At 39.0% G+C, this 25,878-nt stretch overlaps 1 protein-coding gene across 3 annotated transcripts in view; it reads right to left on the reverse strand.

The window, feature by feature from the left end:
- Nucleotides 1-24,111, reverse strand: part of RTN1 (reticulon 1) — a 126,666-nt gene extending 102,555 nt beyond the window's left edge. For 2 of the 3 annotated variants that reach the window (XM_088149717.1, XM_088149715.1), the window contains exon 1: nucleotides 23,708-24,108. In XM_088149717.1, the coding sequence (XP_088005843.1) occupies nucleotides 23,708-23,891 (184 nt within the window). In that variant the 5' untranslated portion in view covers nucleotides 23,892-24,108. Of the gene's footprint in view, nucleotides 1-23,707 lie in introns of all 3 variants that reach the window. The other variant, XM_088149713.1, reaches the window with a different exon arrangement.
- Nucleotides 24,112-25,878: the final 1,767 nt, after the last annotated feature.

Genomic DNA, 25,878 nt, shown 5'->3' on the forward strand with positions numbered 1-25,878 from the left:
TAGATGGAGGATAGAGTTGGTTTATTTGGCAAATATTTTTCTCTAGGGATCCATGAAAGAAGAAATTAATGCTGGAAACATGAATTAGATGCTGGTCTACAGTGAAGACAGTCAGTTGATGGAACAGGATGAGCAGCTGTGAGATCAGGAACCCTTGGGACAATTCTTGTGCTAAATTAGAGATTCCAGGTAAGGCAATAAAGAGGCAGCAGAGAAAGCACTTTATAAGAAGTCTGTGTAATCCTTGCTTCCCTGTTTGTACCTTGTAAAGTGCTTGACACTCTGGTCACTGGTCACTACTTTTTCGGGCCATTCTGGATTGGGCTGGAGGGGAGACTGGACTGGACTGGTGTCTTCCGAGGGACCTCCCTGACCAGCATCTCCTGAAGCGGCCAGCAGATTTTATATAAGCTCCTCATATACACTGGTTTATTAGGCCTATGTTTTGAAACGCGCTAGCACTTTTTTGAGAGAGTGCTAATCCTGTGCCGAACAAGTCACTTTAAACTGGAAAGAGAGATGGGTTCTGTCAGTTGTGCATTGCTGGTACTGTCACCAGTAGGTTACAGGCATTCTGCTGCTTTTGCTGGCAAGGGAGTCCTGTAGTTTTTTTTTGTTCTTTTACTTACTTCCCTTCCAACTCTAGTTCAGACAGAGCCTGTTCATTCGCGACTGTCCCCTTCTGCTTCATCTCAGAGCCTTCCTGCAACCTGAAAGCCTGGCTATCTGGGGACACAGTTTCAGGGCTACACCCATGTTCTGAAATTCTGATATTCTAAGCACTTCCTGATCCTTCTCCCTGATCCTTAGGAAACGATTGGTGGTTGTTTTTCCTCCTGCCAGGCGACATTTGGTGGGAGCAAAACCAAGTGAGGGGAATCCAACAATGTCCCATATCAAAGCGTCAAGGACAGCACCACACACTGGCCTCATTACTAATGCCAAATAAATATCAGCTACGAGGGGAGCACAATTTACACCAGTTTACCTTCTTGGACTGGAGTAAAGCACGAATTCAGCACTGATTGGATATGCCCTTAGTATTGTTACACCTAGATATATTCATATACCTGTTTAATATAAATATATACTTCAACAGTAAAAATTGAGGTACTTATTGCCAGTGAACAAAATATGCCTTAAATCTGAATTATTATATAATCTTTATCTTTACAATGCTCAGCATTATGTTTGTTTTATTTATGATTAAAATGGACTTTATCCTCTCTCTGGTTTCCTCAAGGGAAAATGTTCTTCAGAACCATTCTATTTTGAGCAAATAAGCAAGGCAAGAGATTATATTTAGTGAAGAGTAAATCAATAATGTCACAAGGGGAAAGTGGTTCAAAGGATCTACTGAGCTCCCACAGTACTCCTGGATTAAATATTTTTAACAGATCTCCTGACAAATTCCTGATAAATATATCTTGCCACAGAATACTCCTACAGAATATTGGAGTATAATTTTACTAGCACTGTAAAATCTACGGAACATGTCTTTCTCCAAAACCTTTCCTACTATTCTAAAACAAACCTTTACCACTGAAAAGCTGATTAGTATTAAACAACTGCTTTCATATGCCAGGGTTTTTTTTTTTTTACCAACATCTTAAAATATTCATTTGATGAACTGATTGTTTATCCCATCTTACCATACAATTTATGCATATTTTCTCCTTTTTGTACTTGATTTGTAATTACATGGTTGTGATTACAACCTACAGAAAGAACAAATACATTAACTGATTGAATATTTTAAAATATTCGTATGTTTAGTACATTCTGTGAACTTAGCCACTGTAGTTTGCAAATCATGGTTCATGGCTCAGTACAGAGTTTTTCAAATTGTATTCTGTAGAACCCTAGGGTTCCACTGGAACTTGATAGGATTCTATGAGACATTAAGGATAAAAAAAAGTTTACTTGAACATAGCCAATGTTCTATCACTAGAGCTTTGCTCTCGGTCAGGGATTTAAAAAGAAAAAAAAACCTAACAGGTTCTGGGCCTGAAAAAGTTTGAAAACCCCTGTCTTAGTGTACTGTACCACCCCAACACACAAATAAATTGGGAAGGCTAGATATGTTGCCTACCAAAGCATCTTACTTAGGACTTTTTCAGACAAGATGACATATGCAGCACTAACACATGTCACAATGCTACAAGGCCACATATACACACTATGATGCCATCATTGGGAGCATGGCGTCAAGGCATCAGGCTGAGTCATCACCACCAGCTATTTTGTGAACAGGGAAAATCCATTTTGCAGTGAATGTCACTGTGGAGAAAGCATTCCATTGCTTTCCTTGCATAAAGAAGCCTGAATGTTCACCTTGCTCATCCTGCCTCCCTGCTGAGATTGCAATTCCATGGCATGTTGTGTTGACAAAGGAGTCCAAAATGAAATTGCCATCTACCATCATGCTACAGCCCAGAAATAGCAGGGTTTAGCCCTTTTTATTTCTGAGGAAGCAGAAGAAGAATTGCAGGATTAGATGGTCGGTCAAAGCAGTTTCCAGCCAAGGTCAAAACCTTAGTTGGCTGGCAGTTCTCTGGACTCAGCTGATGAAGAAAAGACATTAAAAAAGTAGTATCCAGAAGGTAAATATGCTTCTTACTTCATACTTCATCATGATTTCCTAAAGAATCTAGAATGGTAAGAACGAGGAACAGTATTGGATGGGCTTTAAATTAAAATTGGAAGAGTTTTGCAGCAGGAAGACTGGTCATCTGGAAGCATTCTTAGAGTGGTAGGTGTGTGCATGGATGCATCTCAACTCTAGCACATTCCTTATTTTGGAAATTCTGATAAGGGGGGAGCAAACCTAATTTAGATTGATGCTGCCCCTTGACTTTGATATAAACTTCCTTCTGCTACATTGGCAATGAGGTAAATGAGGAGTGAAAATATGGCATAATATCCATTTTTACTGGGAACGTCTATCATATTTAATACACTAAGTGGTGTTTGTGCTGGATAATGCCAATAAATCAATTTGTTCTACATAGCTGAGGAAAGAAATGTTCCCCAGCAAAGCAAAGTAAAACAGAGAAAGAGAGATTTTAGTTCAAATGTATAGGATTCAGTGAAAGGCAAGATTCCTAAACATTAAATACAGTAGTTTCTAAAGGAAGGTAAGAATCTGGGTAGGAGCATCTACTTATGTCCCAATGAGAAAAATCAAACCAACTAAAATTCTCCTCTGGAATTCTTTAAAAATGCAAGTGCCTAGTCCAATGTTTCTCAGCCTTGACAACTTTAAGACCTGTGGACTTCAACTCCCAGAATTCCCCAGCCAACATACTAGGGAATGTAAATATGTAAATATTACAATGGTCCCTCCAATCTGTTGCTTTCCATTTACAGAATCCCCAGTCAACTTGGCCACTGTTGACTGGGAATTCTAGGAGTTGCAATTCCAACATACTGTATATGGAAAGGTCCAGACAGTGAAATTTAAAAAGTGAAAAAACTTTATTCATCACTTTGCATCTGGCTGCTTTGGGCACTTTAGAGAAAAAGCCTTTAATTCATATGATTAAAAAAACCTGACCATATTTTTCTTAAAAGCCTCTTATGCTTATGTAGGACTTCTTCAGGGACCTGGAACTAGGCAAGACCTGAGTTAGTCAATCTTCTTTGCTTTTTTAGAGGAAAACTTATTGTTTCATAAAGTACGAATGGCTAGAATTAAAGAAGCATCTTTAATGCAGATAGTCAGGGGGAGAATGCCTGGGATCCTGGAAGAATCATGGTTAAGCAGGAGAGCTGCTGCTGGAATCAAATATGCAAGAATAGGTGAACCAAGAGTTTGTCTCAATGACTACATTCTCATTCTGTGCTACAACACCATACTGTGGCTTATTACTTTTGACTTAGTGCAGCGTGTGAACCTAACCAATATTACACAGCTTCATAAGTCAAATGGGAAGAATGCTTAGGCTGTTTAAAAGCCAGGAACAAAGAACAGCCATATATATACCAAAAATATAAAAAACTCTGGCTGGTTCAGTTTTTGGCTTAGCATACTATTTGAACTCAACTGTTGCAAATTGTAAACCAGGATTCATGATATTATAATAATGAATGAACTGAATTTTATTTGAAAAACCATAGTAAGTCTTGGGTTCTCCCTGATTTCACCTCTAATCACATTATTATTTAACAATATAGACTGGAAACTACCACTGTTTTCCAAGAAAAGGCCAAGGCCACATGGGAGAAATCAACTTTGCTACTCTACCATGTTCCTCTAGGACAAGGGTCCACAATCTTTTTGAGATGGTGGGCACATGTGAAATTTTAAGAATATAGCTGCCAGAACACAAGTAACCAGGCACCACATACCAATTTTCCAGAATGCTTCCAATCATTCTCTCTATCATTCCATCCTGTAGGGCTTCTGCCCCCATTTACTTTTTTCTAGGCAGGTGAGAAGACTTCCAAACTGCACTACCAACTGAATTTTTATTTTCTAAAAAAGCTTCTGGAGCCATCTGTGGCTGATAGCCATTCTTTGATGATGCAAAGGTGGTGCTTTGCTTTGCAGCATGTCAGCTTCCCTTTTTTTTTTTTAACTTAACATCTTTTGGGATACCAAGGAAAACATCATTCAAGGGAATCCATCTCTATGTAGAGAGATGACAACATGAAAATAAGCTTCGGCATGGTCTTCTCCCCTGTGTCTGAGATTCAGTTTTTGGGAGAAGCATATACTCTGGTAGGTCCTCCATTGAATGAAAGGAGCCCTTAGAAGAACTTCCAGTTTGATTAATAAGAGGACAGCAAGCATCAACTTTGTATCTGTACAAAACATTCAGCTGCCTGTACAATACTCTTAGCTGTAAATGATCATACTGATTAATGTTAGGATATCAACATCCTAAATCTCACTAAGATTAGATATTAATAATAAATACATTTAGATAACATTACATATTAAAAATGTTAATCAGTACTGAAGAAATATTTTGCTGCATTGACGCAGACTGTCAGAGAAAATAATATTGGGCTAGATGGTTAAATAGACTTGTGTTGGGCAGCTGTCAGTGTTCCCAGTAGGAGACTTGAATATTAAGAGAGTGGCTTAAAACCATTCTCTATCCTCATCTCCCTTGCTGTTGATAGAGGATGCTAAATGCATTGATAATAACAGCACTGATCCATACGTCTGTCCATTAGCATTGGTGGAACCATACTGTTGGGTAAATATATCTGATCAAATCAACCAGTTACTTAATGGGATAGAAACTGAAAATAACTACTTTGTGGGTGTTTATGTAACTATAATGGAAGCAGGAAGTACTCTACTATTATTTCTCTACTATCCTACATTTTCATAATCCATTTAGCTTTACAAGCTTAGTAAAGAGCAAAAAGATAACATTAAGTCTCCTTTAAAACTCTTCAAAGTAACTAGAGAATGCTGATGAGTTCACTCAGTCAAATACCACTTTAGAGGATATTGTGTTCATTGAAACTTAGGCAATAACAGTGCTTTAGTTTGAACCTGTTTTCTGAACTATGTTGATCACATATACTAGACTTCTCCAATCTAGCTGTCCAATAGCTATTGGATATCAGAGGTATTGTTACTACTGTTTACACTATATTTTTCCCCCTGGGCTGTTATTTCTGATCAAACAGGTTTCCTTATCTACAAGTGCCTTCAAAACCACCAGAACCTGAGCTAAGATGGTTGTGAGGTCTTCTAGCTGTAGGCACAGTCCCAATGTGGCTGTGATAAGCCTGGCCCCTCACCTCACTGATAAAATGACATTATAACCCCTGGGCTTGCATTTCCAAGCAATCTTGATATATCCTTACACCAATGGTATTTGAACTATGGATGGGGAAATTCATTTCAAGGCAGCCAATCTGGCTTTGAAAACAATATATTAATGCTTTCTGCTTAAAGGGGATTTAGAGTCCTCACTGGTGGGGATTGTTGAATGGCTCTGCCTCTCAACTTCTAGGATTCCATTGTAGCACTGAGCTGTCAAAATAATGTAAAGGAGCTCAAATTCCAAATTGCTAGTAAGCCACTGTTAGGAGTTTGGAAGGTAACAGAAGTTAGCTATCATGGTAAGCACAAAAACAAAGGGAAATAGTTTTTTATTATTTTATTTTTATGCTGGAAAGAAAGAAGTGTGTATTTATGCACAGCCCTGAATCCACTGATTGGCTGGCAGTTCTCTGCGTCCAGCTTTTGGCCAGAAAGGCTGACAGTTGTGAGTTCTAGCCTTACAAACATATAAATATTTTTTAAATTTATTTGATACATGGGGCTGCCCTTGAAGACTACTTGGAAGCTTCAACGGTTCCAGAATGCAGTGGCACAGACAGTAGTGGGTATGCCTTGCTTTGCCCATGTGACACCTCTGCTTTGCAAGCTGCACTGGTTGCAAGTTTGCTTCCAGGTGCAATTCAAGGTGCTGGTTATGATCTATAAAGCCCTACATGGCACAGGGCATGGCTACTTGATAGGTCAGCTATCACCCATGGTATCAGCCTGACCAATTCAATCCATCAGGACTGGCTCACTCTGGGTTCCTTTGATCACACAGTGCTATCTTTTGGGATACAGGAAGCATGTATTTTCTATCTTCTGGATAGAGATCTGGGTGGCTCCCACCCTAATGGCATTCTGGACCTGGCTGAAAAGACCTGGCTCCCCAGGCACTAGGCTAGGGTGGCTGGATCCCCCCGTGGGTGTATGACATGTTTGTGTTGTTGACTGCCTCTACCATCTGAGTTTTACTGTTCATTTGTTTTGTTTTTATGTTGTGAGCCACTCAGAATCGATTGGAGTTGGGCAGTGTCTAAGTTGAGTAAAATAAATAATTTATATGTCAAGACTCCCAGCAGTTGACAACAATTAAACCATTTTGGTTTTTGTTTGTTTACTTGTTGGGTGCCTTCAAGTCAGTTTTCTACTCCTGGTGACTGCCTGGACAAGTCCCTGGTGACGTCCCAGAAGTGGGGTTCTGGCTGCGCAGCTGCACAGCACTTCCTGTTATTTACTTGTGGCTTACTGATGTGGCATACCTGCAGACCTTTCGTGGCACACAAATGTGCTATGGCACAGTGGTTGAAAACCGCTTAAATCAACACAGCAAGATCCTCTAGCTCCAGTTGGGACCTCAACTGCTGCAGCAGCCAAGGCTAGGAAAAGGCATTCCTGGCCACCTGTGCATCCAGCAGTAACCATGAGTCCACAGAGACCCCCAAGTCACAGACATGTCTCTTCAGGGTTGTGCTTTCCCTTGGAGCCAATGGAAAAATGCAATGAAGAAAGAGCAACTCCTTCTTGCTCAGGTTCAACTTTAGCTTGTTTCATCCCATCAAATCCCCAGCAGACTCCAAACACCAGGATAAGACTTTGGTGGGATTTCTGGCAGACCCAGGGTAGCAATATACAATTGAGTATCATCTGCATATTAATAATACCACACTGCAGATTGATGGGTGACCTCTCCAAGCAGCTTCTTGTAGATCTTAAAAAGCAGTACTGAACCATGTAGCCACTCACAAAGGAATAATGCAATGATAGCTTTTTTAAAAAGTCACAATAGACTTGATCTGATTTAAGGGCATTCTATACTGGATTCAGAATGATTGGAAAACAGAAAGTTCAGTTGCGTGGAAGAACCCTGAGAATTCCATGGGGAGTAGTAGTTTCATTTCCATGCCCTTTTAACATTGAGGCTAAAGAAAATAAATGGAAGAAGAAGAAGAAAACATCTCCAGCCCCAGGCTCTTGGAAATAGCATGAAAAGAAGGTAATTCCCAAACTCCTGGGAATTCAAAGATAGAATCCAGCTCTTCAGACTCTACTGCTTAACCTAGTAAAGCCAGGGACTATAAAGGAATTCCTTGGTGACGGAATGGACAAGCTGTTAAGGGAGGAGAAATGGCAACCTAGTCCTGGGACGGTGGAAAATGTGAGAAAGCCAAAATAACTCCACGTTGATTCTGTTTTGTATAAGATGGGGCAGAGGAAAACTCCAACAGGCTTTCAAGATTTCCTTATTATACCTATACAATAATGAAGTAGCATTCCTGGAATCCTTGTGGTGTTTATTTCCTAACCTGGCCTACTTTGAAAGGTTGACAGGGACTGAGAGGGGGCCAACATACATGGAGTCAGGAATTCCCTAGTCTTACCTTTGACTGATATTATCTGTTCACAGGCTGAAATAAAATCACCCTCGCTTGGATTTTATTGTATTTAATAATTGTATTTTATATTTGTATTATGAGTTGGGCAGTGATATAAATTTGACATATAAATAAATAAATAAATTGGGGATGAGAGGGTGAGTCCATGTGCTTGACTCAGAGACTGAGGAAATAGGATCAGCATCTGAGCAGATGGGCTAGCATGCATGGCCCTGAACCTCTTAACATGGGTTTAAATACCTTGTTCAGACATAACACCACTGTAGTCTTATGAACATAGGGGCCTTATTTCTGGGTAAACATGCATAGGATTACCGCATGGCTTTATAAAATGATAAAATGACTAGATCAGGGATGCACAGTTTGTGGGACTTCAACTGCAGGTAGCCCCACCACACCAAACCTTAGATACCCCTAGAGCTCTCCATAAATTGTTGTTCAGGCTGATGAAAATCACATATTCCTAGATATAGACTGTTTTTGTTGGCTTGTTTTACAAATGACTCACTATGATAACAATTATAGATGAAAGATGTATAACTCCAAATCATTAATGTATCCTGTGGCTAGATGACCCTCGTTCTCCTTTGGTACTCTGCTTAGTTACTCCAGCTTTTGCATATCAATTGAACATTGAACATAGTGCATTTGAATCACAAAGTGACAACTATAGCTTCCATAAAAGCCAAAGTAACATTAACAGAGAGTATGGGAGGGGAACAGGAAGAAAAGATGTGACCTATCCCACTTCTTCATACAGAGTAACAAGAGTATTGTTATTTCTCAGCTTGTTACTATGCACAGGATATATAACCCACTGGACTTAGAACAGCACAACTTAGTTTTACACAAGAACAAATCCCAAATTTGTCCATAACATGTTTTCCACTGATGATGGACAAAGCTATCAAAAATAAACAATCTATTTGCATGATAAATTTCAGTAACCATGTTCTAGCATCTGTTTACTATCATAACGATAATTTATTTACTATTATTATAGGAAACGGTAATAATTTTAGAATCATTTCATATGTCTGCAGAGTTAACATAACACATTCCCGTGCTACAGGTACAAAGAAAAATGCACCACTTCAGTTTCTCTTTTCCTATGTAAATGTTAAACATCCAAGAGACACAACTTCCCTTGCCCCTGGTTACCATTCTGGGGAGTTCTGACTCATACATTTGGCTCATAAATTTAATAATCCCTGCCACCATGTAATTCTGTCTGAGAGCACAATTATTTCTCTGGGCATTTTGACCCCACTGGGTGCCTACTTCACAGAAATTGTGCACAGATTATCCAGGCAGATAATTTTGGCAGATAGTAGGAATTTGGCTGCTGACCTAGCTAATGTTAAATGATTAATTCTGCTTCTTTAAGGTGCCTACTTTAAGGTGCCTATAGCACCTTATAGCATTCCCATATAAAATCAAGTGCTAGGAATGATTCTTTACTGATCTGAATGAGCTAATGACTGTTAAATTATACGAAAGCTGTGCAAAATACCGTCTTTGGAGCATTCAGTCATGGTGTTTTCCATGAGCAGAAGAAAAAAGCGATGAGCAAGCTTTTGGCTGCCAGCCCTGGGAAACAGCAGCTAAGACAATATTCAAATATTAGAAACTCTAGGCCTTACACTCTACCACATGCATGAGTCAAACTAGGGAGCCCTGCAGCAAATGTAAAATCCATGCCTTCAAGATGCAGTCAACGCAGCCAACGCAGTCCTGGGCTGCGTCAACAGAGAGATAGTATCAAGATCAGGGGGAGTGATAGTACGCTCTACACTGCACTGGTGAGGCCACATTTGGAATACTGCATCCAGTTCTGGTCAACAAAATACAAAAAAGATGTTGAGGGCCTAGAAAGAGTGCAGAGAAGAGCAACAAAAATGATAAGGTGTCTGGAGGCTAAATCTTATGAAGAATGGCTAAAGGAAGTAGGTATGTTTAGCTTAACGAAGAGAAGACTGAGAGGAGACATGATAGCAGTCTTCCAATACTTGAAGGGATGCCAAAGGGAAGAAGGTATCGATTTATTCTCCATAGCACCTGAGGGTAGCACAAGAAGCAATGGGTAGAAACTCATCAGAGGGAGATCCAACCTGGAAATAAGGAGGAATTTCATGACAGTGGGAACTATTAAGCAATGGAACAGCTTGCCTCCCAGGGTTGTGGGTGCTCCATCACTGGAGGTTTTCAAGAAAACATTGGACAACCATTTGTCTGAGATGGTATGAGGACTCCTGCCCTGGGCAGGGGGTTGGACTAGAAGACCTCCAAGGTCCCTTCCAACCCCATGATTCTATGATTCTAAGACCAACAACCTGCTACCCTTCAGTTGCTTTGGACTTCAACATCCACCAGCCTTGCCAATATTACCAATGGCAAAGGCAGGGTTGTCTGCAGGGCATGGTAAAAAAAAAGTCAAGATAGCAGCTGCAACAGTGTGATCAAAGCTTTGCCCATTCACGCATAAAGTGAGTGGGGCTTCAATCACATTATTGTGGCCATCATCTTATTTGTCTGAGCCACTTCCAAACATTACCTAGCCATTCTGGACTTTAAAAATGTTTTACTCCTTGTTGCCTTGGCAATGAAGCTTACATAACTCCATCGTTCATCTTCCTTACTCTCTACAGTATGGCATTATACTTCCACTGGCGGTTGTTCAGAATAAACATTATTAATGAGTAGTACTTTCTAAACAGCAACATAAGCTTTATTACTTGACTGAGCAAGTCATCTGACTCTAATGTCTACCCCCACCAGGCTCTGAAAGGATTAGCTGTGAGTTTATGGCCTTTTGCTTGAATAACATTTCTTATTGGATAGAACTGTGAGGCCAAATCACTGCTCATTTTCAAATTTCACTTCCTTTTTGCATGAAGTTATGTTACTGGCTTCTGTTTTGTTTTTCTTTTTGTTTCTTTCCCTCTTTTTTTTTTAAAAAAAACAACTTACATATTTACTGGAAAATATAAAATGGATTTTATACAACTATTATAATATAAAAATAAGAAATCTATTTTAATAATTTTTATAGTTTCAACAAATGTTTTGAAGACACAACCAACTAGTAAACAGTTGCCTTCCCCCCCCCCCCATCTTTAGGTGTTTCTAAATAAGAAACAAAGGAACTAGAATTAGAAAATGGGGAACTTATCTAAGCTTTTCTTTTACAGGTAATGAATTTTAGACATCTGGCCATAATTTCCCAGATTTTACAGAAACAGTTTCTGTAGGAATATGAAGCTGAACATTTTTATATATTTGTCCATATTCAATGACACAGCAAGATAATTTTTGATTCTAGGTATAATAATGGAAGAAATTATAAAGTACACAATTATTTGTTTTCTTTCCTTTGTAACATCATTCCATACCTCACAACTGGTTCTATGAAAACAAACAAATGGCAATGACCATGTATGATTTTGCATTTTAAACTCATATAAATTACAACAACACCATAACTAAAGAAATAAAATGGAACTTAAGTTACAAACATTTATTTTATATTAAGCACAGGCTTAATATAGAAAGGGATTTTTTGAAGTTAAAAAAGTGCAACCATCATGTGTAATAAGTATAATATAGTACTTGACCACCTGTACCTTGACTCTAAAATATTTTTTAAAATGAAAAGATAGTGGATCCTGCATCTTGATGGATCCTGTCATGCCCATACTGGCCCAGATCTGGCCTAGATCTGGCCTATTTGCTGGTGTCCCATCCCCTGTGACTCTCAAGATAGCATTTGAGGTATATGAGGCCTAGACTTTGAACCTAAAATCCAGGTTTGCACTATTACACTCTTGCCCACAGACTTTTGGCTGGTAGAATAAGTAAGAATAGGAAAGGATTATTTGATAATAAGATGCACAAAAGAGCTCTAAGATCCTCAGGTATTATAGCTTTCAATGTGTGTGTGTGCATGCACCCACAAATGCATATACAACCTACTCCTTCTTTCCCATCCTGGACATGGAAATTCATCTACTTGGAGCCTCTCCCCACCCCCCGCACCCAAAAGATAAATTTATTGCAATTTTCCCTATACAGAAGAGAAAAAAAAGTTGACTCCTGAGATTCCAGTTTCTCTCCAATTTTTTATAATAAAACCCCTTTCTTTGTTAACCTCTCTGCCAAATCTAAATGAGGATCATAAAACATGTTGAAGCAATAAGCAAGTACACTGGGGAACAACTAAAAATTCTAGCTATGTGTAGTAATAGTGAGGAAGGGCATAGATTTTGTTTCCAGGCATTTAAAAAATGAGACAGCTACTCCTGTAAATGGATCATGTTGTCTCCCCTGGTAAATACTGTATAATCTCACATACAACTCAAAAAAAAAAAAACACCCTTACATTTGTCAGTATTTTCTTTTTCTCCTGGGTGCTATAGATTCAATTTTTCTTCCTTTAAACCAGCCATAGTGGGAGGAATCCTTCTAGGAGTGTCTATAATCATTTTCTCCATAATCCACACAGACCTGACTTGTTACAATTAAATTCAATTACAACAAAGAAGAAAACACATTAGTGCATGAGAATCACCAAGCAAAAATACTGCATTATCTCTTGGCCCAATAGTACTGAATTGCAAATAGAGATAGCCATCCTCATAATATTGCAGCTTGCTATTGAACCAGGATTAAAGGATCCTTTGGAGTTTCGGTGAACAATAATGGTTTGTTGTTAATGGTAAATGAAACTCTCTTCAACAGGGAGACTCAGGAATGGCAAAAGACAGTATGATTTAAGCCCTGCACCAGCATTTTTACTCTCACAAACCTCAGCACTGTGGTCATTACATGACAGACAAAGATTCATGAAGGATTGGAAAACCTTTTAAATTATGCTGTGGTACCCAGTATTAATCGGGCAAGTACTATTTCTTAACAACATTAGACTTGGCTATTCCATTGAGAAGAATGAAGAGAGCTGTTTGTTTGGTTACCCCCACCCTCACTTTTTAGGAGTCATAAAGCAAAACCAAGGATTAGTTGTTTAACTCATTAGGACTGATTTTTTACTGCCAAAAAGTAATTTGAAGCACTTTGCTACTTTGCATCTCAGCCAGATGGAAGACAGGAAAGGTATTTTGCTGTTCTCCCTCAGGCAGCAAAATGTTTTGTGCCAGGCCTTGCTTGTGCCTGAATCTGAGAAGCCACTGTTCCTATTCTCATATTTGAAGAGAACTTGGAAATGCCTTTAGGAAAGAAAGCAACTGCTAACGAATACCACACACATAGACTGGAGGTCAGTAATGATCTCAGGTGAGGGGTGCCATTTTATGGCCCTTGGGAATGGCACAGACACAGAACACTAAATGGTTGAAGACGAGATCTATGTGGCCACTGTAGAAATTATTGAAAGAATACTTCTAATTATTTGGAGTCTTTGGGGGAAGCTACTTTAGTGAACCTGTTTTAAAGCAATTTAAATGTATATATTTAAAATTGATGAGCCTTTACACTCAAGAGAATTCTAATGTAGTGTAGTCTTGACCGTTCTACTTCTACACAAAAGCTTTTGAAACTCCCACCCCAGGGAAATAAGTCTGGCCTCCTTATTACTGCTTTCAAGAGAAGACATGTTGATTCTAGACTATCTCTCTTCTTAGCATTTTTCCTGCAGTTGCAAGGTCTGCTTTTTTTCAGATCAACCGAATGTCAATCCATTGGTTGTGGCAGGAATTGGCTGACTGGCTTGTTGCCCCAGCCTGACATCGGGGTGGACTGGGGGGCTGAGAGCAAGTAACTGGCCCAAAGTCAGCTAGCCAACTTCCACGCCTAAGGTGGGACTAGAACTCACAGTCTCCTGCTCTCTAACCTGGAGCCTTAACCACTAGGCCAAACTGGCTCTCAACAGCTTGTAACACATAACGTACCATAAAATACAATAAAATAACAGTAGAATAGTAAAATAGTAAAATGAAATAGTTCTCTTAAAAAGAAAGTGTATTGTAAGAAAGTTAAAACAAGATAAAGCCAGAGCTACAACTAAGAACTTAAGTATTTCTTTCTAAATTTAAATGACATGTTGATTCTAGATTGCTCTGAGGATTAGGCTTGAGCTCTAAAATACCTTATTGCTTGCAGTTCATTAAGTTTGTAACTTTTACTTTACACTTTCAAGCTTACTGAGTGTTTATTAGAGTTACCAGATCACACAAGCAAAGATCAAGACCACCACTGGACTAAAGTAGAGAACTAAAGTTTTCTCTGCATCTTTGCTGCCACCTAGGGGTCATCTGGACTTCTGTAGCCCATATGCGCGTTTGTACAAACGCCTACTTTCTTCTCTGTAAACTGATTTTCAGAGGCTGCAAATCATGAAAGATGGACTACAATATATATTATTTATTATTTTAAAAACTAAACAACTGTAGGGGCAGAAATAGAATCCTAAATTCATAGGATTGGAAAGTACCTTGGAAGTTATGTAATCTAATCCCCTGTTATGTGCAGGTTCACTACAGCATCTCAGACAGATGATCATCCAACCTCTGCTTGAAGACCTCCAGTGAAGGAAAATATATACTACTTTGGGTGGTAGCTTGTACCTCTGGCTAACAACTTGTGCAGGAAGTTCCTCCTCTGAAGCAACCGAGGGTAAGCGTGCTGTGTGAGACCTCTTCGATAGATATTTGAAGGCTGCTATCATATTTCTCCTCAATTACAGCTGTTCTTCATAGGGCTTGCTTTCACCATCTCAATAGACCTTGGAACTCATTCAAATTTGTCACTGCCTTTTTTTTTTTTTTTCCTCTTACTGTGGTGCAGAGAACTGGACACAGTACTCAGGCCTGACCAGAGTAGAGTAGAGTAGAACAATTACTCCATGGGATCTGGACTCTGTGTTCCTGTTAATTTGCCTTTTTAGCAGGTGCATCATACTGTTAACTTATGTTCTATTATCTCAATAATAGAACATAAACTATCCAGCTCCCTTTCACAAGTATTCCTGCCATCCCAGGTTTTCCCTATCCTATAAGTGTGCCTTACATTTTCCTACCCCAATGAAGAACTTTACATTTCTTCCTATTAAATTCCATCCTTTTCTTTTTAGCCCACTGCTTGCTTGTCTACATCTTTTCAAATCTTCTCTCTTCATCTATAGTATTAGTCATCCCTCCTAGCTTAATGTCATCTGCAAACTTTATAAGTGTCCCCTCAACTCTCTCATTCAAGTAACTGATGAAAATGTTGAGCCCCACAGGGCCCATGACAGAGTCTTGTGGCATTCCACTCAATACTTCCCGCCAAGCTGGAGCCATTCAGGAACGATCTATGGGTGTGATCATTCAGCTAACTGTGAAGCCATTAACAATGACATCATCCAGCCTGTATTTGATCATTTTATGAAGGAGAATATCATGAGGCTCTCTGTTGAAGGCTTTTCTGAGATCCAGGTACACTATGCCTATGGTGATCTACTAAGCTAATAACTCTGTCAAAGAAGGAATAAGGTTAGGCTGGCACAGCTTGTTTGCAAGAAACCCATGCTGGTTCCTGCTAATTGTAGAATGCTTATTCAAGTTGCCACAAACATGTTGTTTAGACATCTGCCTGACAAATAAAGTCATAGGGCTTAATTGGTGCTAGGGTATACCCAATCCCTTGGTCAAAAGGAATGATACTTATATTTTCAATGCACAATGGCTGAGTTCATACAATAAATTAAGCCACCAAAAGCAAAGCACATTTTGATTCAGTATAATATATGAATTCAGCTCGTAGAAACTCATATAAATGTACTTTAAAAATCAGTTTCAAAAGAATGGAATCAGTCTGCAGCACATGTATAGAAGTATTGTGCTTCTTTAAAAAAATTATCATCCCTGAATAAAATAAATAAATAAGAATGTTCAAGTGCAGATGGTGTAATGGGTAGCATGACACAGAGAAAATTATCTAGCATCTCTGTGTTGCTGGCAAAGAATCTCTGGAAATTGCATGACCAGTCTGACACTGCTTTTTTATTATTTTTGTCTCTCATTTGAAATAAACAAATACTCATTGAGGTGGGAAGAGGGAGGAAGGGAGAGAAGATGAATCTATGCTTGAAATTGCCATTTTCTAAAAAAGGATCAGACATCTTATATGAGCAGTGGTATGCCACTGTCTGCTTAAAATTTGTATTTTACTAAGCTAATGCATTCTTTATTAATTCTATAACAGCTGTATGGAAGCAAGAGATGTCAACTCTTCAACGTTTCACAGTTCAGATTTTTGATTAAAATTTAAGAATCAAGAATGCACAATCATATAAATCAAATCACACATTAAATACATTTGTATTGCAATGCCTGCTCTACAAGAGCTCTTGATGGGGGGTTATTTTAAGGGATACATTAATGAACATAGCATGGGAATGGGACATACTAGCATAAAGGCTGTCACTAACATTCAATTACTTTACTACTAATGATGGAGACCTACAAAAGACTTCTCCAAAAGAGAGATCAAAATTTTATTTATTTATTTATTTTCATTTAAAAGATTTGTATGGCTGCCCATCTTAGAGAACAACACATCCAAGTGCTGTCAACAACATCAAACTATTATATATTCCTGCCCCAAAAAGCTGTTGAAATCCACAAACATCCCAACAGCTTCAACAAGAAAAAAAAGAAGTCTGAAGGTAAACAAAGCCTGATTATCTGCCCTGCACCACACCAAGATCTTGCCCAAAAGCAAGACCAACCAGGAATCAGCTCCCAAAATGGGCAAATCAGAAACTTGCCTGGACAAGGACCCAATCAGGACTCATCTGCTCAGATTAACCAACCAGAACCCAGCACAAAGAACCAATCAGGGATCAGCAGACCAATCAGAAGCTGGCATGAACAAAGGACCAATCAAGAACCAACACTACCAAAACAACCAATCAGGATCAGGCACAAAGAACCAATGAATCACCAACCTGCATCAATTGGAAACTGGCTCAGCTAAGGACCAATCAGAAGTCAGCACACCTGGCTACAAAGGCAGAAACCCAGTTAGTCCCTGCTCAGTTGTCTGTGAACTGTATAGCAGATAACCTTGCCTCTGAAGATGCCAGGCACAGGTGCTGGTGAAATGTCAGGAAATCTGTTGTCTAGACCACAATCACTAAACCTTGAAGCCCAACACTGCCCAGACTTATTACAGTCTCTACTTCTGTGCTGAAGGTATATTGTTGTCACATGAACATGCACAAGGGAAAGCTGTTTAGGTCATTTTCCCTTCCAAAGTTATTTAGCACATAGCTATATATTTTGGATATAAAACTGTAACAGTGAAAACCTTAAGAGGGTAATCCTATGCAAATTTTAAAAGTTTCCTGTTTCAAGGCCAAAATTCACCAGAACATAAGGCTTAAGGACTTCAAATTTTAAAAAATTATCCTAATTTTAAAAATTAAACATGATTAAAATCTCATGAATTAGCCAAGTCATGCAAGTTCTTAGGTGAAATGGTATTTTTGATCAAAATTAATATTTTGATTTTTTTTAAAATGTGGAGGGAGGTTCCTGCAACACTGAATGAAATCATGAAATGCTGTTTATTGCTAAAGAGTTTGTCTGTTTGAGCAATGAGATCTGCTCTTGAGATAAATGCACAGTTGACAACAGTCTTAATCAGAGTGAATGTATACTGTTTTAACATGCATATTTAATCTAATCCATTTAGCCTAAATTCCAAGCAAATCTTCTGCTACTGTTCTAAAGAGCTCACTTAATTATGGTCTCATGTAATTCCAGATATGCAATATCAGCCTCACCCCACCAAGCTTTCAGCTGCAGACTGAGGAAGATACAGTGGTACCTTGGTTCATGAATGCTTCTGTTCACGAACAATTCGGTTCATGAACAGCTCCGGTTGCAAAATTTTGCCTCCGTTCGCGAACTCCGCATCGGGTGACGAACAGGATCCACGGCCATTTTCCCTCCCGTGACACGTGGTTGCGGCTTCCTGTAGGGAGGGGGACTCTCCCTCCAAGCAGTAACCGCCTCCCCACTCGCCTTCCTGTCCTCCATGCCAGAAGTCGCATCGAGCAAGGTTAGCTTTCTCTCTCTTTGTACTGTACTTTGTGTCATATTTTTGCGGTTTTAAAAAAAAAAAAAATGGTTCAGAACAGATTAACCGTAATTACATTGAACTTTATGAGGAAATTTGATTCGGGACGCAATCAAAAATTGGTTGGCGACCACATTCGTAGGGGTCAGAACGGATTAACCGTATTTACATTGAACCTTATGGGAAAATTTGATTCGGTTCATGACCAATTCGGTTCGTGACCAGAGTCGCGGAATGAATTAAGTTCGTGAACCGAGGTACCACTGTATCTGGGAAATATTTAAAAAATTTCTAGTATTCCAATGTCTGTTGCTATTAGTGATACTGTTACACTTAAGAATTACTAAGAGATATAACACTAAAAGCATATAATGTGAGACCTTGGACCTGCTAAACCAGTCCTCTAAAAATAAGCAATGGCCCTTCCAAGATTGGAATACTATAGTAAGTTGACAACAAATTCCCTGTTTATTGATTGGAGCAAATATACTGGCACAACTTTACAATTTAAGATAGTTTATTTTAGGGATTCAGTTATTGGGTTTAAATGTTCTTTCCAAATGCATACCCCTTGAGAAAGTTATTTAAAAAATTAAGATAGAGCTCTTCATAATTCTGGGTATGGTCTGTGACAAAAATGTTTAGATTTCTTAATTAAGAAAAAGGACAGTTGGAGGGGGAAATTTCCTATCTAAATATTGACAACATTATGCATAGTGTACCTTATGCATCACTGTTCTTAATTAATCTTGAAAAGGTAAGCAGAATTGGATATGGTTAGTGTTTGAATGGGAGACTACCAGAAAATACCAGGGCTCTAAGTGGGACTGAGAATTTGATAGGGATGCTTGTAGGGTATGACAAAAAAAGACAAGATACCAGCCACAATGATGTGATAGAAGCCTTGCCTGTTTTTAATGTGTCACACCATCTTGACTTTTTTTTACCATATCCTGTGGACACCCCTGAAAGTTGAAAAAACTTCCTGAAAGACATCAATAGCAAACTGCTTCAATATTGTTGGCAAGAAAACTACATGAGCAGGTCCATTAAGTCACCAAGATTTGACTCAAAGAAATTATGCATTTTAAAATAAGTGGATAGAGAAAATTTTCCTTCCTGTTTCATGAATAGAGTTTGCGTGGAGATTTTGGACTAATTTTATTTAACTTGAAATTATTTGTACACTTTGAAATCATTTATAACTCTTTAAATTTTCTTTAAATGTCTCAAATTATATATGCTATTAGAATTAAGGACTGGAAGAAAAATGCACAAAGCTCTCAGATGGAGAGCTAAAAACTGACTTGTCTTAAAAATCCATCTCTGCATGTTTCTCCACATTTCTGATTAAGGCCTCAGAGCTATAAAACAGAAATGGATCTACCCCTCTAGTGAAAATTCATCCTTACATTTTATATTGTCAGACCATTCTTGCACAGAATGTAATACCATCTACCCTGACGAGGAGGAGAAATGTTTGCCTAGTCTAAATGAAATTGCCTATAATCTGATGCACTCAACCATTGAGCTGGTGTTAATTCATTAATGAATCTAGTTGGTTAATATATGAATTAAAGCAGGGCTGGCAGAAGTTGGAGTAGGGTCCATTGGTAGATCTCCAATCAATCTGGAATACCTACTTCTCTTACTATCTGCTGTTAAAACCAGGAATAATTTTAAAGAGGCAGCAACCATGAGACTATCAGCTCGAAATCCTTAGATGTAAGATAGAAGGAGGAAACCAAATAAAAGGAATAGATTCTGATGAAAACTGGAAGAGCTATGAAAATTCTGCTGGACCTGTAAGCAAAGTAAGAGTTCTTGGGGATATCACACCACTTCATATTATTATGTTAAATGTACCTCTTTTATCATTTGGTTTACACATTGAAACTTGTCTAACAAATACAACTAGTAGCAACTCTCTCCATGATTTCAGTCATGTGTCTCTTTAACCCAGAGGTCCCCAAACTCTTTAGCTTATTGACCCCTTCATGAAGTTTCAGATTGTTTATCGACCCCCAAACATTTATTATATGAAAATAATTTAATACTACTTTAATAGTACAAGTAAAAATAACAACAACAACAACAACAACGACAACAACTCAAGGCTGCTGTCACTGGCAGCTGGCCATCCAACCCTCCAACTCTAGGTAACACTGTCTTACACTAACCACCTCACCATCAGGACTAGGGACTGGCATGGAGCTCTACAGAGACCCCAAAAGATTAATTGATCCCAATCAACCTTCCATCATTTATCAACAACCTATTGACCCCCAGCCATTTACTGACCCCCTTTTGACCCCTAGCCATCTATTAACCCTTGGATAATCCCATTGACCCTTAGGGGTTGATATTGACCACTTTGGGGAACCCTCATTTAACCTGTGCCTTTTAACTAGAGATTCCAGCATGCAATGTATGTGCTCTGCGATTGGGATACAGCTCTGCATGGGATATTTCTGAAAAAGAGGATACCTTATAAAAGTCCTCCATAAGCACAATAGAGGTTCTGATCTATAAGATGTTACGAACTTCCTAATCTTTATATGCTACTTCCCACATGAAATGGCAGGGCAAGAGACATCATGAAGCCACACCCTATGGTGAGGACTCTCAGATATTGTAACAGAGAACTTGCCTTGATCCCATCCTCTGATAACCACACTGAAGCCAGACTTTTCAGCGGTGAGCTTTTCAGTGTTAGAAAAACTTATCATAATGCTAAAGTCAGCATAAAAGTCAGAGCGAAAGAATGAAAGTGTATTGGCAACTTAGTTTTGCATGTTTGATTATTTCATTTGCTCTGTAAAATTTCCTCAGTATGTATTATTTACTTTGCATATTTATATCCTGCTTTGAATGTGAACCCTACCAAAATGCTTACAGTACCTTAACAAGTATAAATATGAAGCAATAATAATAATAATTAAACTTTGGTTTGTAAAAGCCATACAACACTAATCCCAAAAAACTAAGCAGCAGTGACTAAATTATTGTAATCATCATCAGCTCTGTAATGGAATAAGTTATTTTACTAGGGCTGCAATCTGAAAGAAACTTAACTCTTAAACACCACTAAATTTATTGGGGCTTAATTCCTAACTAGTGTGCTCAGAATAGCATCTGTTATTGAATTTTAAAAAATGATTCAATATTTGGAACTACCACATATGTCATGTAAATATACAAGTATGTAGGTATAACACATGACTTTATAGAATGGCAGAAAATACTTTAAAAAAAAATCAGTAAATGGTTCATATCATGAGGTAGCTTGCATATGAAATGCTTTCAAAAAGTGATTTGAAAAATGTTTGTTTACAAAGATAAACAAAACATTTCCCAAGAGAACTTATTTATTTATTTAAGTTTATTGGCCACCGAGCTCCAGTAGACCTGGAGTAGTAGTAGGAATTGTACCTTTATTACTTTGAATTAATATTACATTAGGGTACGGAACAAATTGGTTTATTCCCTTCTTCCAAATTCAAGTGTGTATTGATACATTCCGAGGGTACTTAGAGATATTGGAATGCATGTATTAAATGCCATAGGCCTAGAAATTGCAGCAATTAAACAACATCCCAGCCTTCTGCTCCTGTAAACATATAACCCTGCTGCTAAGAAAGAAATACAACCAACCAACAAACTATGATGCTGTAGTAGGCTTTTTCAAAAGACATTGATTTAACCAGAAGTAATGAAATGACCGCCCCTTTCTCCAGTTTTCAGATTTAGCTGACATATAGTAAAGAATTTCCTAAACAAATTGCTTTGAAGGAACAATGTCCAGAAGGACTGGAAGATAAGTCTCTTTTAAGTGCTTTCCTTAGAATCCATTTAGAAAGTTTTAATCAGAGGAATGAAAGCAATCATTTTGGGATGAAAGGTAGCTATGTTAATCTGTTGCAGCACAAATAGCAAAGAGCCTTGTGCCAAAACACATTTGTTAGTCTGCAAAGTACTACAAGACCTTGTTGCTTTTTAATGCATTGACAAAAAAAGAGAAAAAGATTGTGGAGATTGAGGCTGAAATTACAAAAACCACCTCTCTTGGTTTCTATGAACTTGTAGGCTTTGATAGTGTCAGGTTTCCTGCCACAAGGGAATATTAATTAGATGTCTGGGGGCTTTTCTCCCTGACTTTTCCATCCCACCCCTCCAGAAACTAACCTTCCATGAAATCCACCTAAAGATCTCGTTTCTCCTTTGATATGCTTGCCACCTCCCTTTCCTCTTCAGTGTGGAGTCTCATTTCTAATTAGAGGCTACCAAACAACATGTGTTTTTTTTTTAAGAAATCTGTATTCAGTGTAAGTTAATTTGCCACCTTGCATGGCCATCCAACTCATCCAACAGTTGAACATCTCTCCACATTAGTGCACAGGTACTCAGGTTTTACTTTACTATTCAGAATAAGCACAAAGAATGGGTGAAAAAAGAAAATCATTTTTTCAAAAGATCGTGTTGTGGGCTTACAACAGAGAACCAGCCTCTTCCCCAATGTATATATGCTCAGAGCAGCATAGCTAGTTGTACGTATACATCCCTGTTAAGCATCCTTTGCAGAATGAGGTCAGGAGATCAGGGAGAGGAAAACTCAGCCCAATAATACAGTTCCTAAGGTAGTTAACAGGCATTGCATTGCATAACTGGATCTCATCATTTCTCCCAGCCACTCCCACTCCTCAACTTGTTTCATACAAGTTTAGTACCGCAAGATTGCATAAGGGGCATCAATCTGTTTCTTCGCAAGTGGAAATTAAAAACAGAATAAAAGGTTAAAACACAGGAAAATCCTTTGTTTAAAGACAACTCTGTCACTGTGAAAAAATGCACAGCAAATCTTCTTTAGATTTTAAATTTCACATTCAGAGGAGGGCCATCTGCACGGTCCAGAAAGTAAGTGTAGACCAACAGTCTGTCTATTTGCAATCTACAGAAATCTATCACACACACTCACCCATGTCAAAGGAGAAAATAAATACGTATGAAAATCATTGTATCAGAGCAAAGGGAAGTAGTCATAACCTATGGGAACAAAAAACACCCCAATCTCAGTTTAAGCCAGTTCTCTTTCAAATAAAGCTCACCACATTTAAATTAAATTTAAATAAAACTTATAGTACACATTGATGTTTATATCTCTAAAATGACGTCTATCCATTCACAGAACACACAACAGTGGACAAGTGGGAGAATTTCAATGTTTCTAACTAAAGCATTACACCTGTTAATGTATTGAAAATCTGTATAAAAGACTAAAATGCATAATTATGAATTAAAAGGAGCATTATGGAACTTTGGAAGGAAACCAAATTTCCTCTCCCCCATCTCTTTCTGAGGCCTCTATTTTATACTGCCCTTAGCGCTGGAATAGGCGCAGGATGCGTGCGGCCCTTTGTTTAGCATCTTTCGGTACCTCGCCTTTTACCTGTAGATGCAGTTGCCATGGCAACGGGCGGTGGTTCCTCGGCGGCGCTGAATGCCGCTGCCGGTGCCTGTGCGCCTTCGCCTTCCCAGCGCCTTGGAGACACTCCGGCTGTATTGTCATCTTCCGCGCCGTCCCCAGCCCAATGCTCCTCGGAGCTCTGGAGATCCGGCGGCAGCGACGACATTCTAGCTAGCTCGCAGGGCGGATTAGCTCAGCACTCAAAACTGGAGGATGTGGGGAAAAGGAGAGAGGAAAGGCGGCGGCAGCAGCTGGGGTGTGTGTTCGTGTGACTGCTGGCAGCTACTGCAGGAGCCGCTCTGGGGAGACTAGGTGGCTGCCTCGAAAAGAGACGACTGCCTGGGTAGTACTGTTATGGCTGTGCCTCCGCCGCTAGCGCCTTTTACGCAGGTGCAACTTGGGCGTTGTGTTGGAGTCTCCAGCCCTTGCGTCACCCAGTGGCTGGCATATCACAGAGCAGGGAAAGAGCTGCTTGGCCCTTTAAACTCTGCCCCGTTTAACTGCTTCGTCTCAATGGCAGGAGGCCTAAATGGGTTTGTTTCTGAGGGCTGAAACAAAAACAAACATTGGATGGAGAAGGCTTTGTGAAATGTTCCCTCATTCATTGCCACAACCTCAATGCACTATGCATACAGAGATACTTCAAGCTTGTCTTTGATACTTGTTCATGTATGCACATTTATCCACCCATACACCTCAACTCCTGATTACTGGATATTTAAAACCAGTTTTTAAAAAATAGGCTTTAACATATTCTATTGTTCTGGGATTGGATTTTCAGACAGAAAGTTGGAAAGCAAAATAGAAAATGTAACAAACAACCAATTACATTTTAGAATCTACATAGCTAGGGTAGCTTCACACATGGCATTTACACTGTCATGTGTACAAACATGTTTACAAACAGTTAACAGATGCTAATCAATGAACTACCAGATGAGCAAAACAGAACCCCCACCCCCACCAGCACTGGCAAAGCAGGCCACAGCAGATAAATAGAGAGCAAACCTCATCCCATTTTAGCACTGAAGATGTTACCTAGCTGGGTAATGAAACGTTTGCAAGAAAAGAACCAAGCTCAGAGAATCCCAAGGACTTTTGCATTTACACTGCGCCCAGTTAAGCTCAATGCCCATGTGATTCCACATTCTTATCTCCATTTAGCCAACTAACTTCTAGCTCAGTTGCCATTCAGTAGGGTTATACTACAGCCCATGAATACAGCTTTGGGTAAACAGTTTTCTCATTGACGGGAATTCTTTCCTTATCCTACTTCCCTGCTCCCAAATTCTTTCTCTTCCTTGAAGTATGAAGCTCATGAAAAGCATTTATCAGCTGTATTATACTGAGCAGAGGGATGGTGGCTTATTAGGTTAGAAGCTTCCTCCTCCTGCAAGTGTTGAGATTTTTTGCAAAGCATTAAGTGCCAAACAACGTGAACTGTAAATGAGGAAAAGGGGAGGACACTGGCAGGATGCTGGCCTTGGGGGATAGCACACTTATAACTCATGTGATATCTTGTGTTTCAAGATCAACAGCAGTGAGGACACCAAAGGTGGGCTGAAACTGTTTCAGAGGGTTTGGGGAGTGAAAGTAGTAACAGTATGCAAAATACCCTAAGACGTATGTATGGGAAAAAAATTAGGGTGATATAGCTCAGTAGTGTACATAGGACAAACAGAAAAATGTTTCTTTTATGGCTACCAAGTCTTAGAGCCCCACCCCTTCACATTTAACTGAGCCATTGTCATCAACACCCACCCACTCCCAATTCTCAGTCAGGTTTCCTTTAAAGAGTCAGGCAGTTTAATTAAAATATAATGTGCAGGGTTAAATATGTTTATTCACGAGTAAGTTGCCTGTGCTGATTGAGCTAACCCTCAGAGAAATTTGCATAAAGTTGCAGTTTTAATTTAATTTATATAATAATTCCATACCAGATAGGAAATGATGTGTTTAAAAAAAAACAAAACTTACAGTGGATTTGAAAACCATTCTTCATAGAATACAGAATGGTGCCTTAGTGATCTATCTAGCCAAAGATAGTCTGTTCTGGCTAGCAGCAGCTCTACAAGGTTTCAGACAGTCCCTTCCAGGTCTACCTGGGTAGAAGATGCTCAGGAAGAAAGGAGCTGTTCTGCTACTGAGCCATG

This window comes from Python bivittatus, unplaced genomic scaffold, assembly GCF_059951505.1.
Source record: "Python bivittatus isolate LINGU-HERP-01145 unplaced genomic scaffold, Pbiv_v1 ctg000580_np1212, whole genome shotgun sequence".
Classification (NCBI taxonomy): Eukaryota; Metazoa; Chordata; class Lepidosauria; order Squamata; family Pythonidae; genus Python; species Python bivittatus.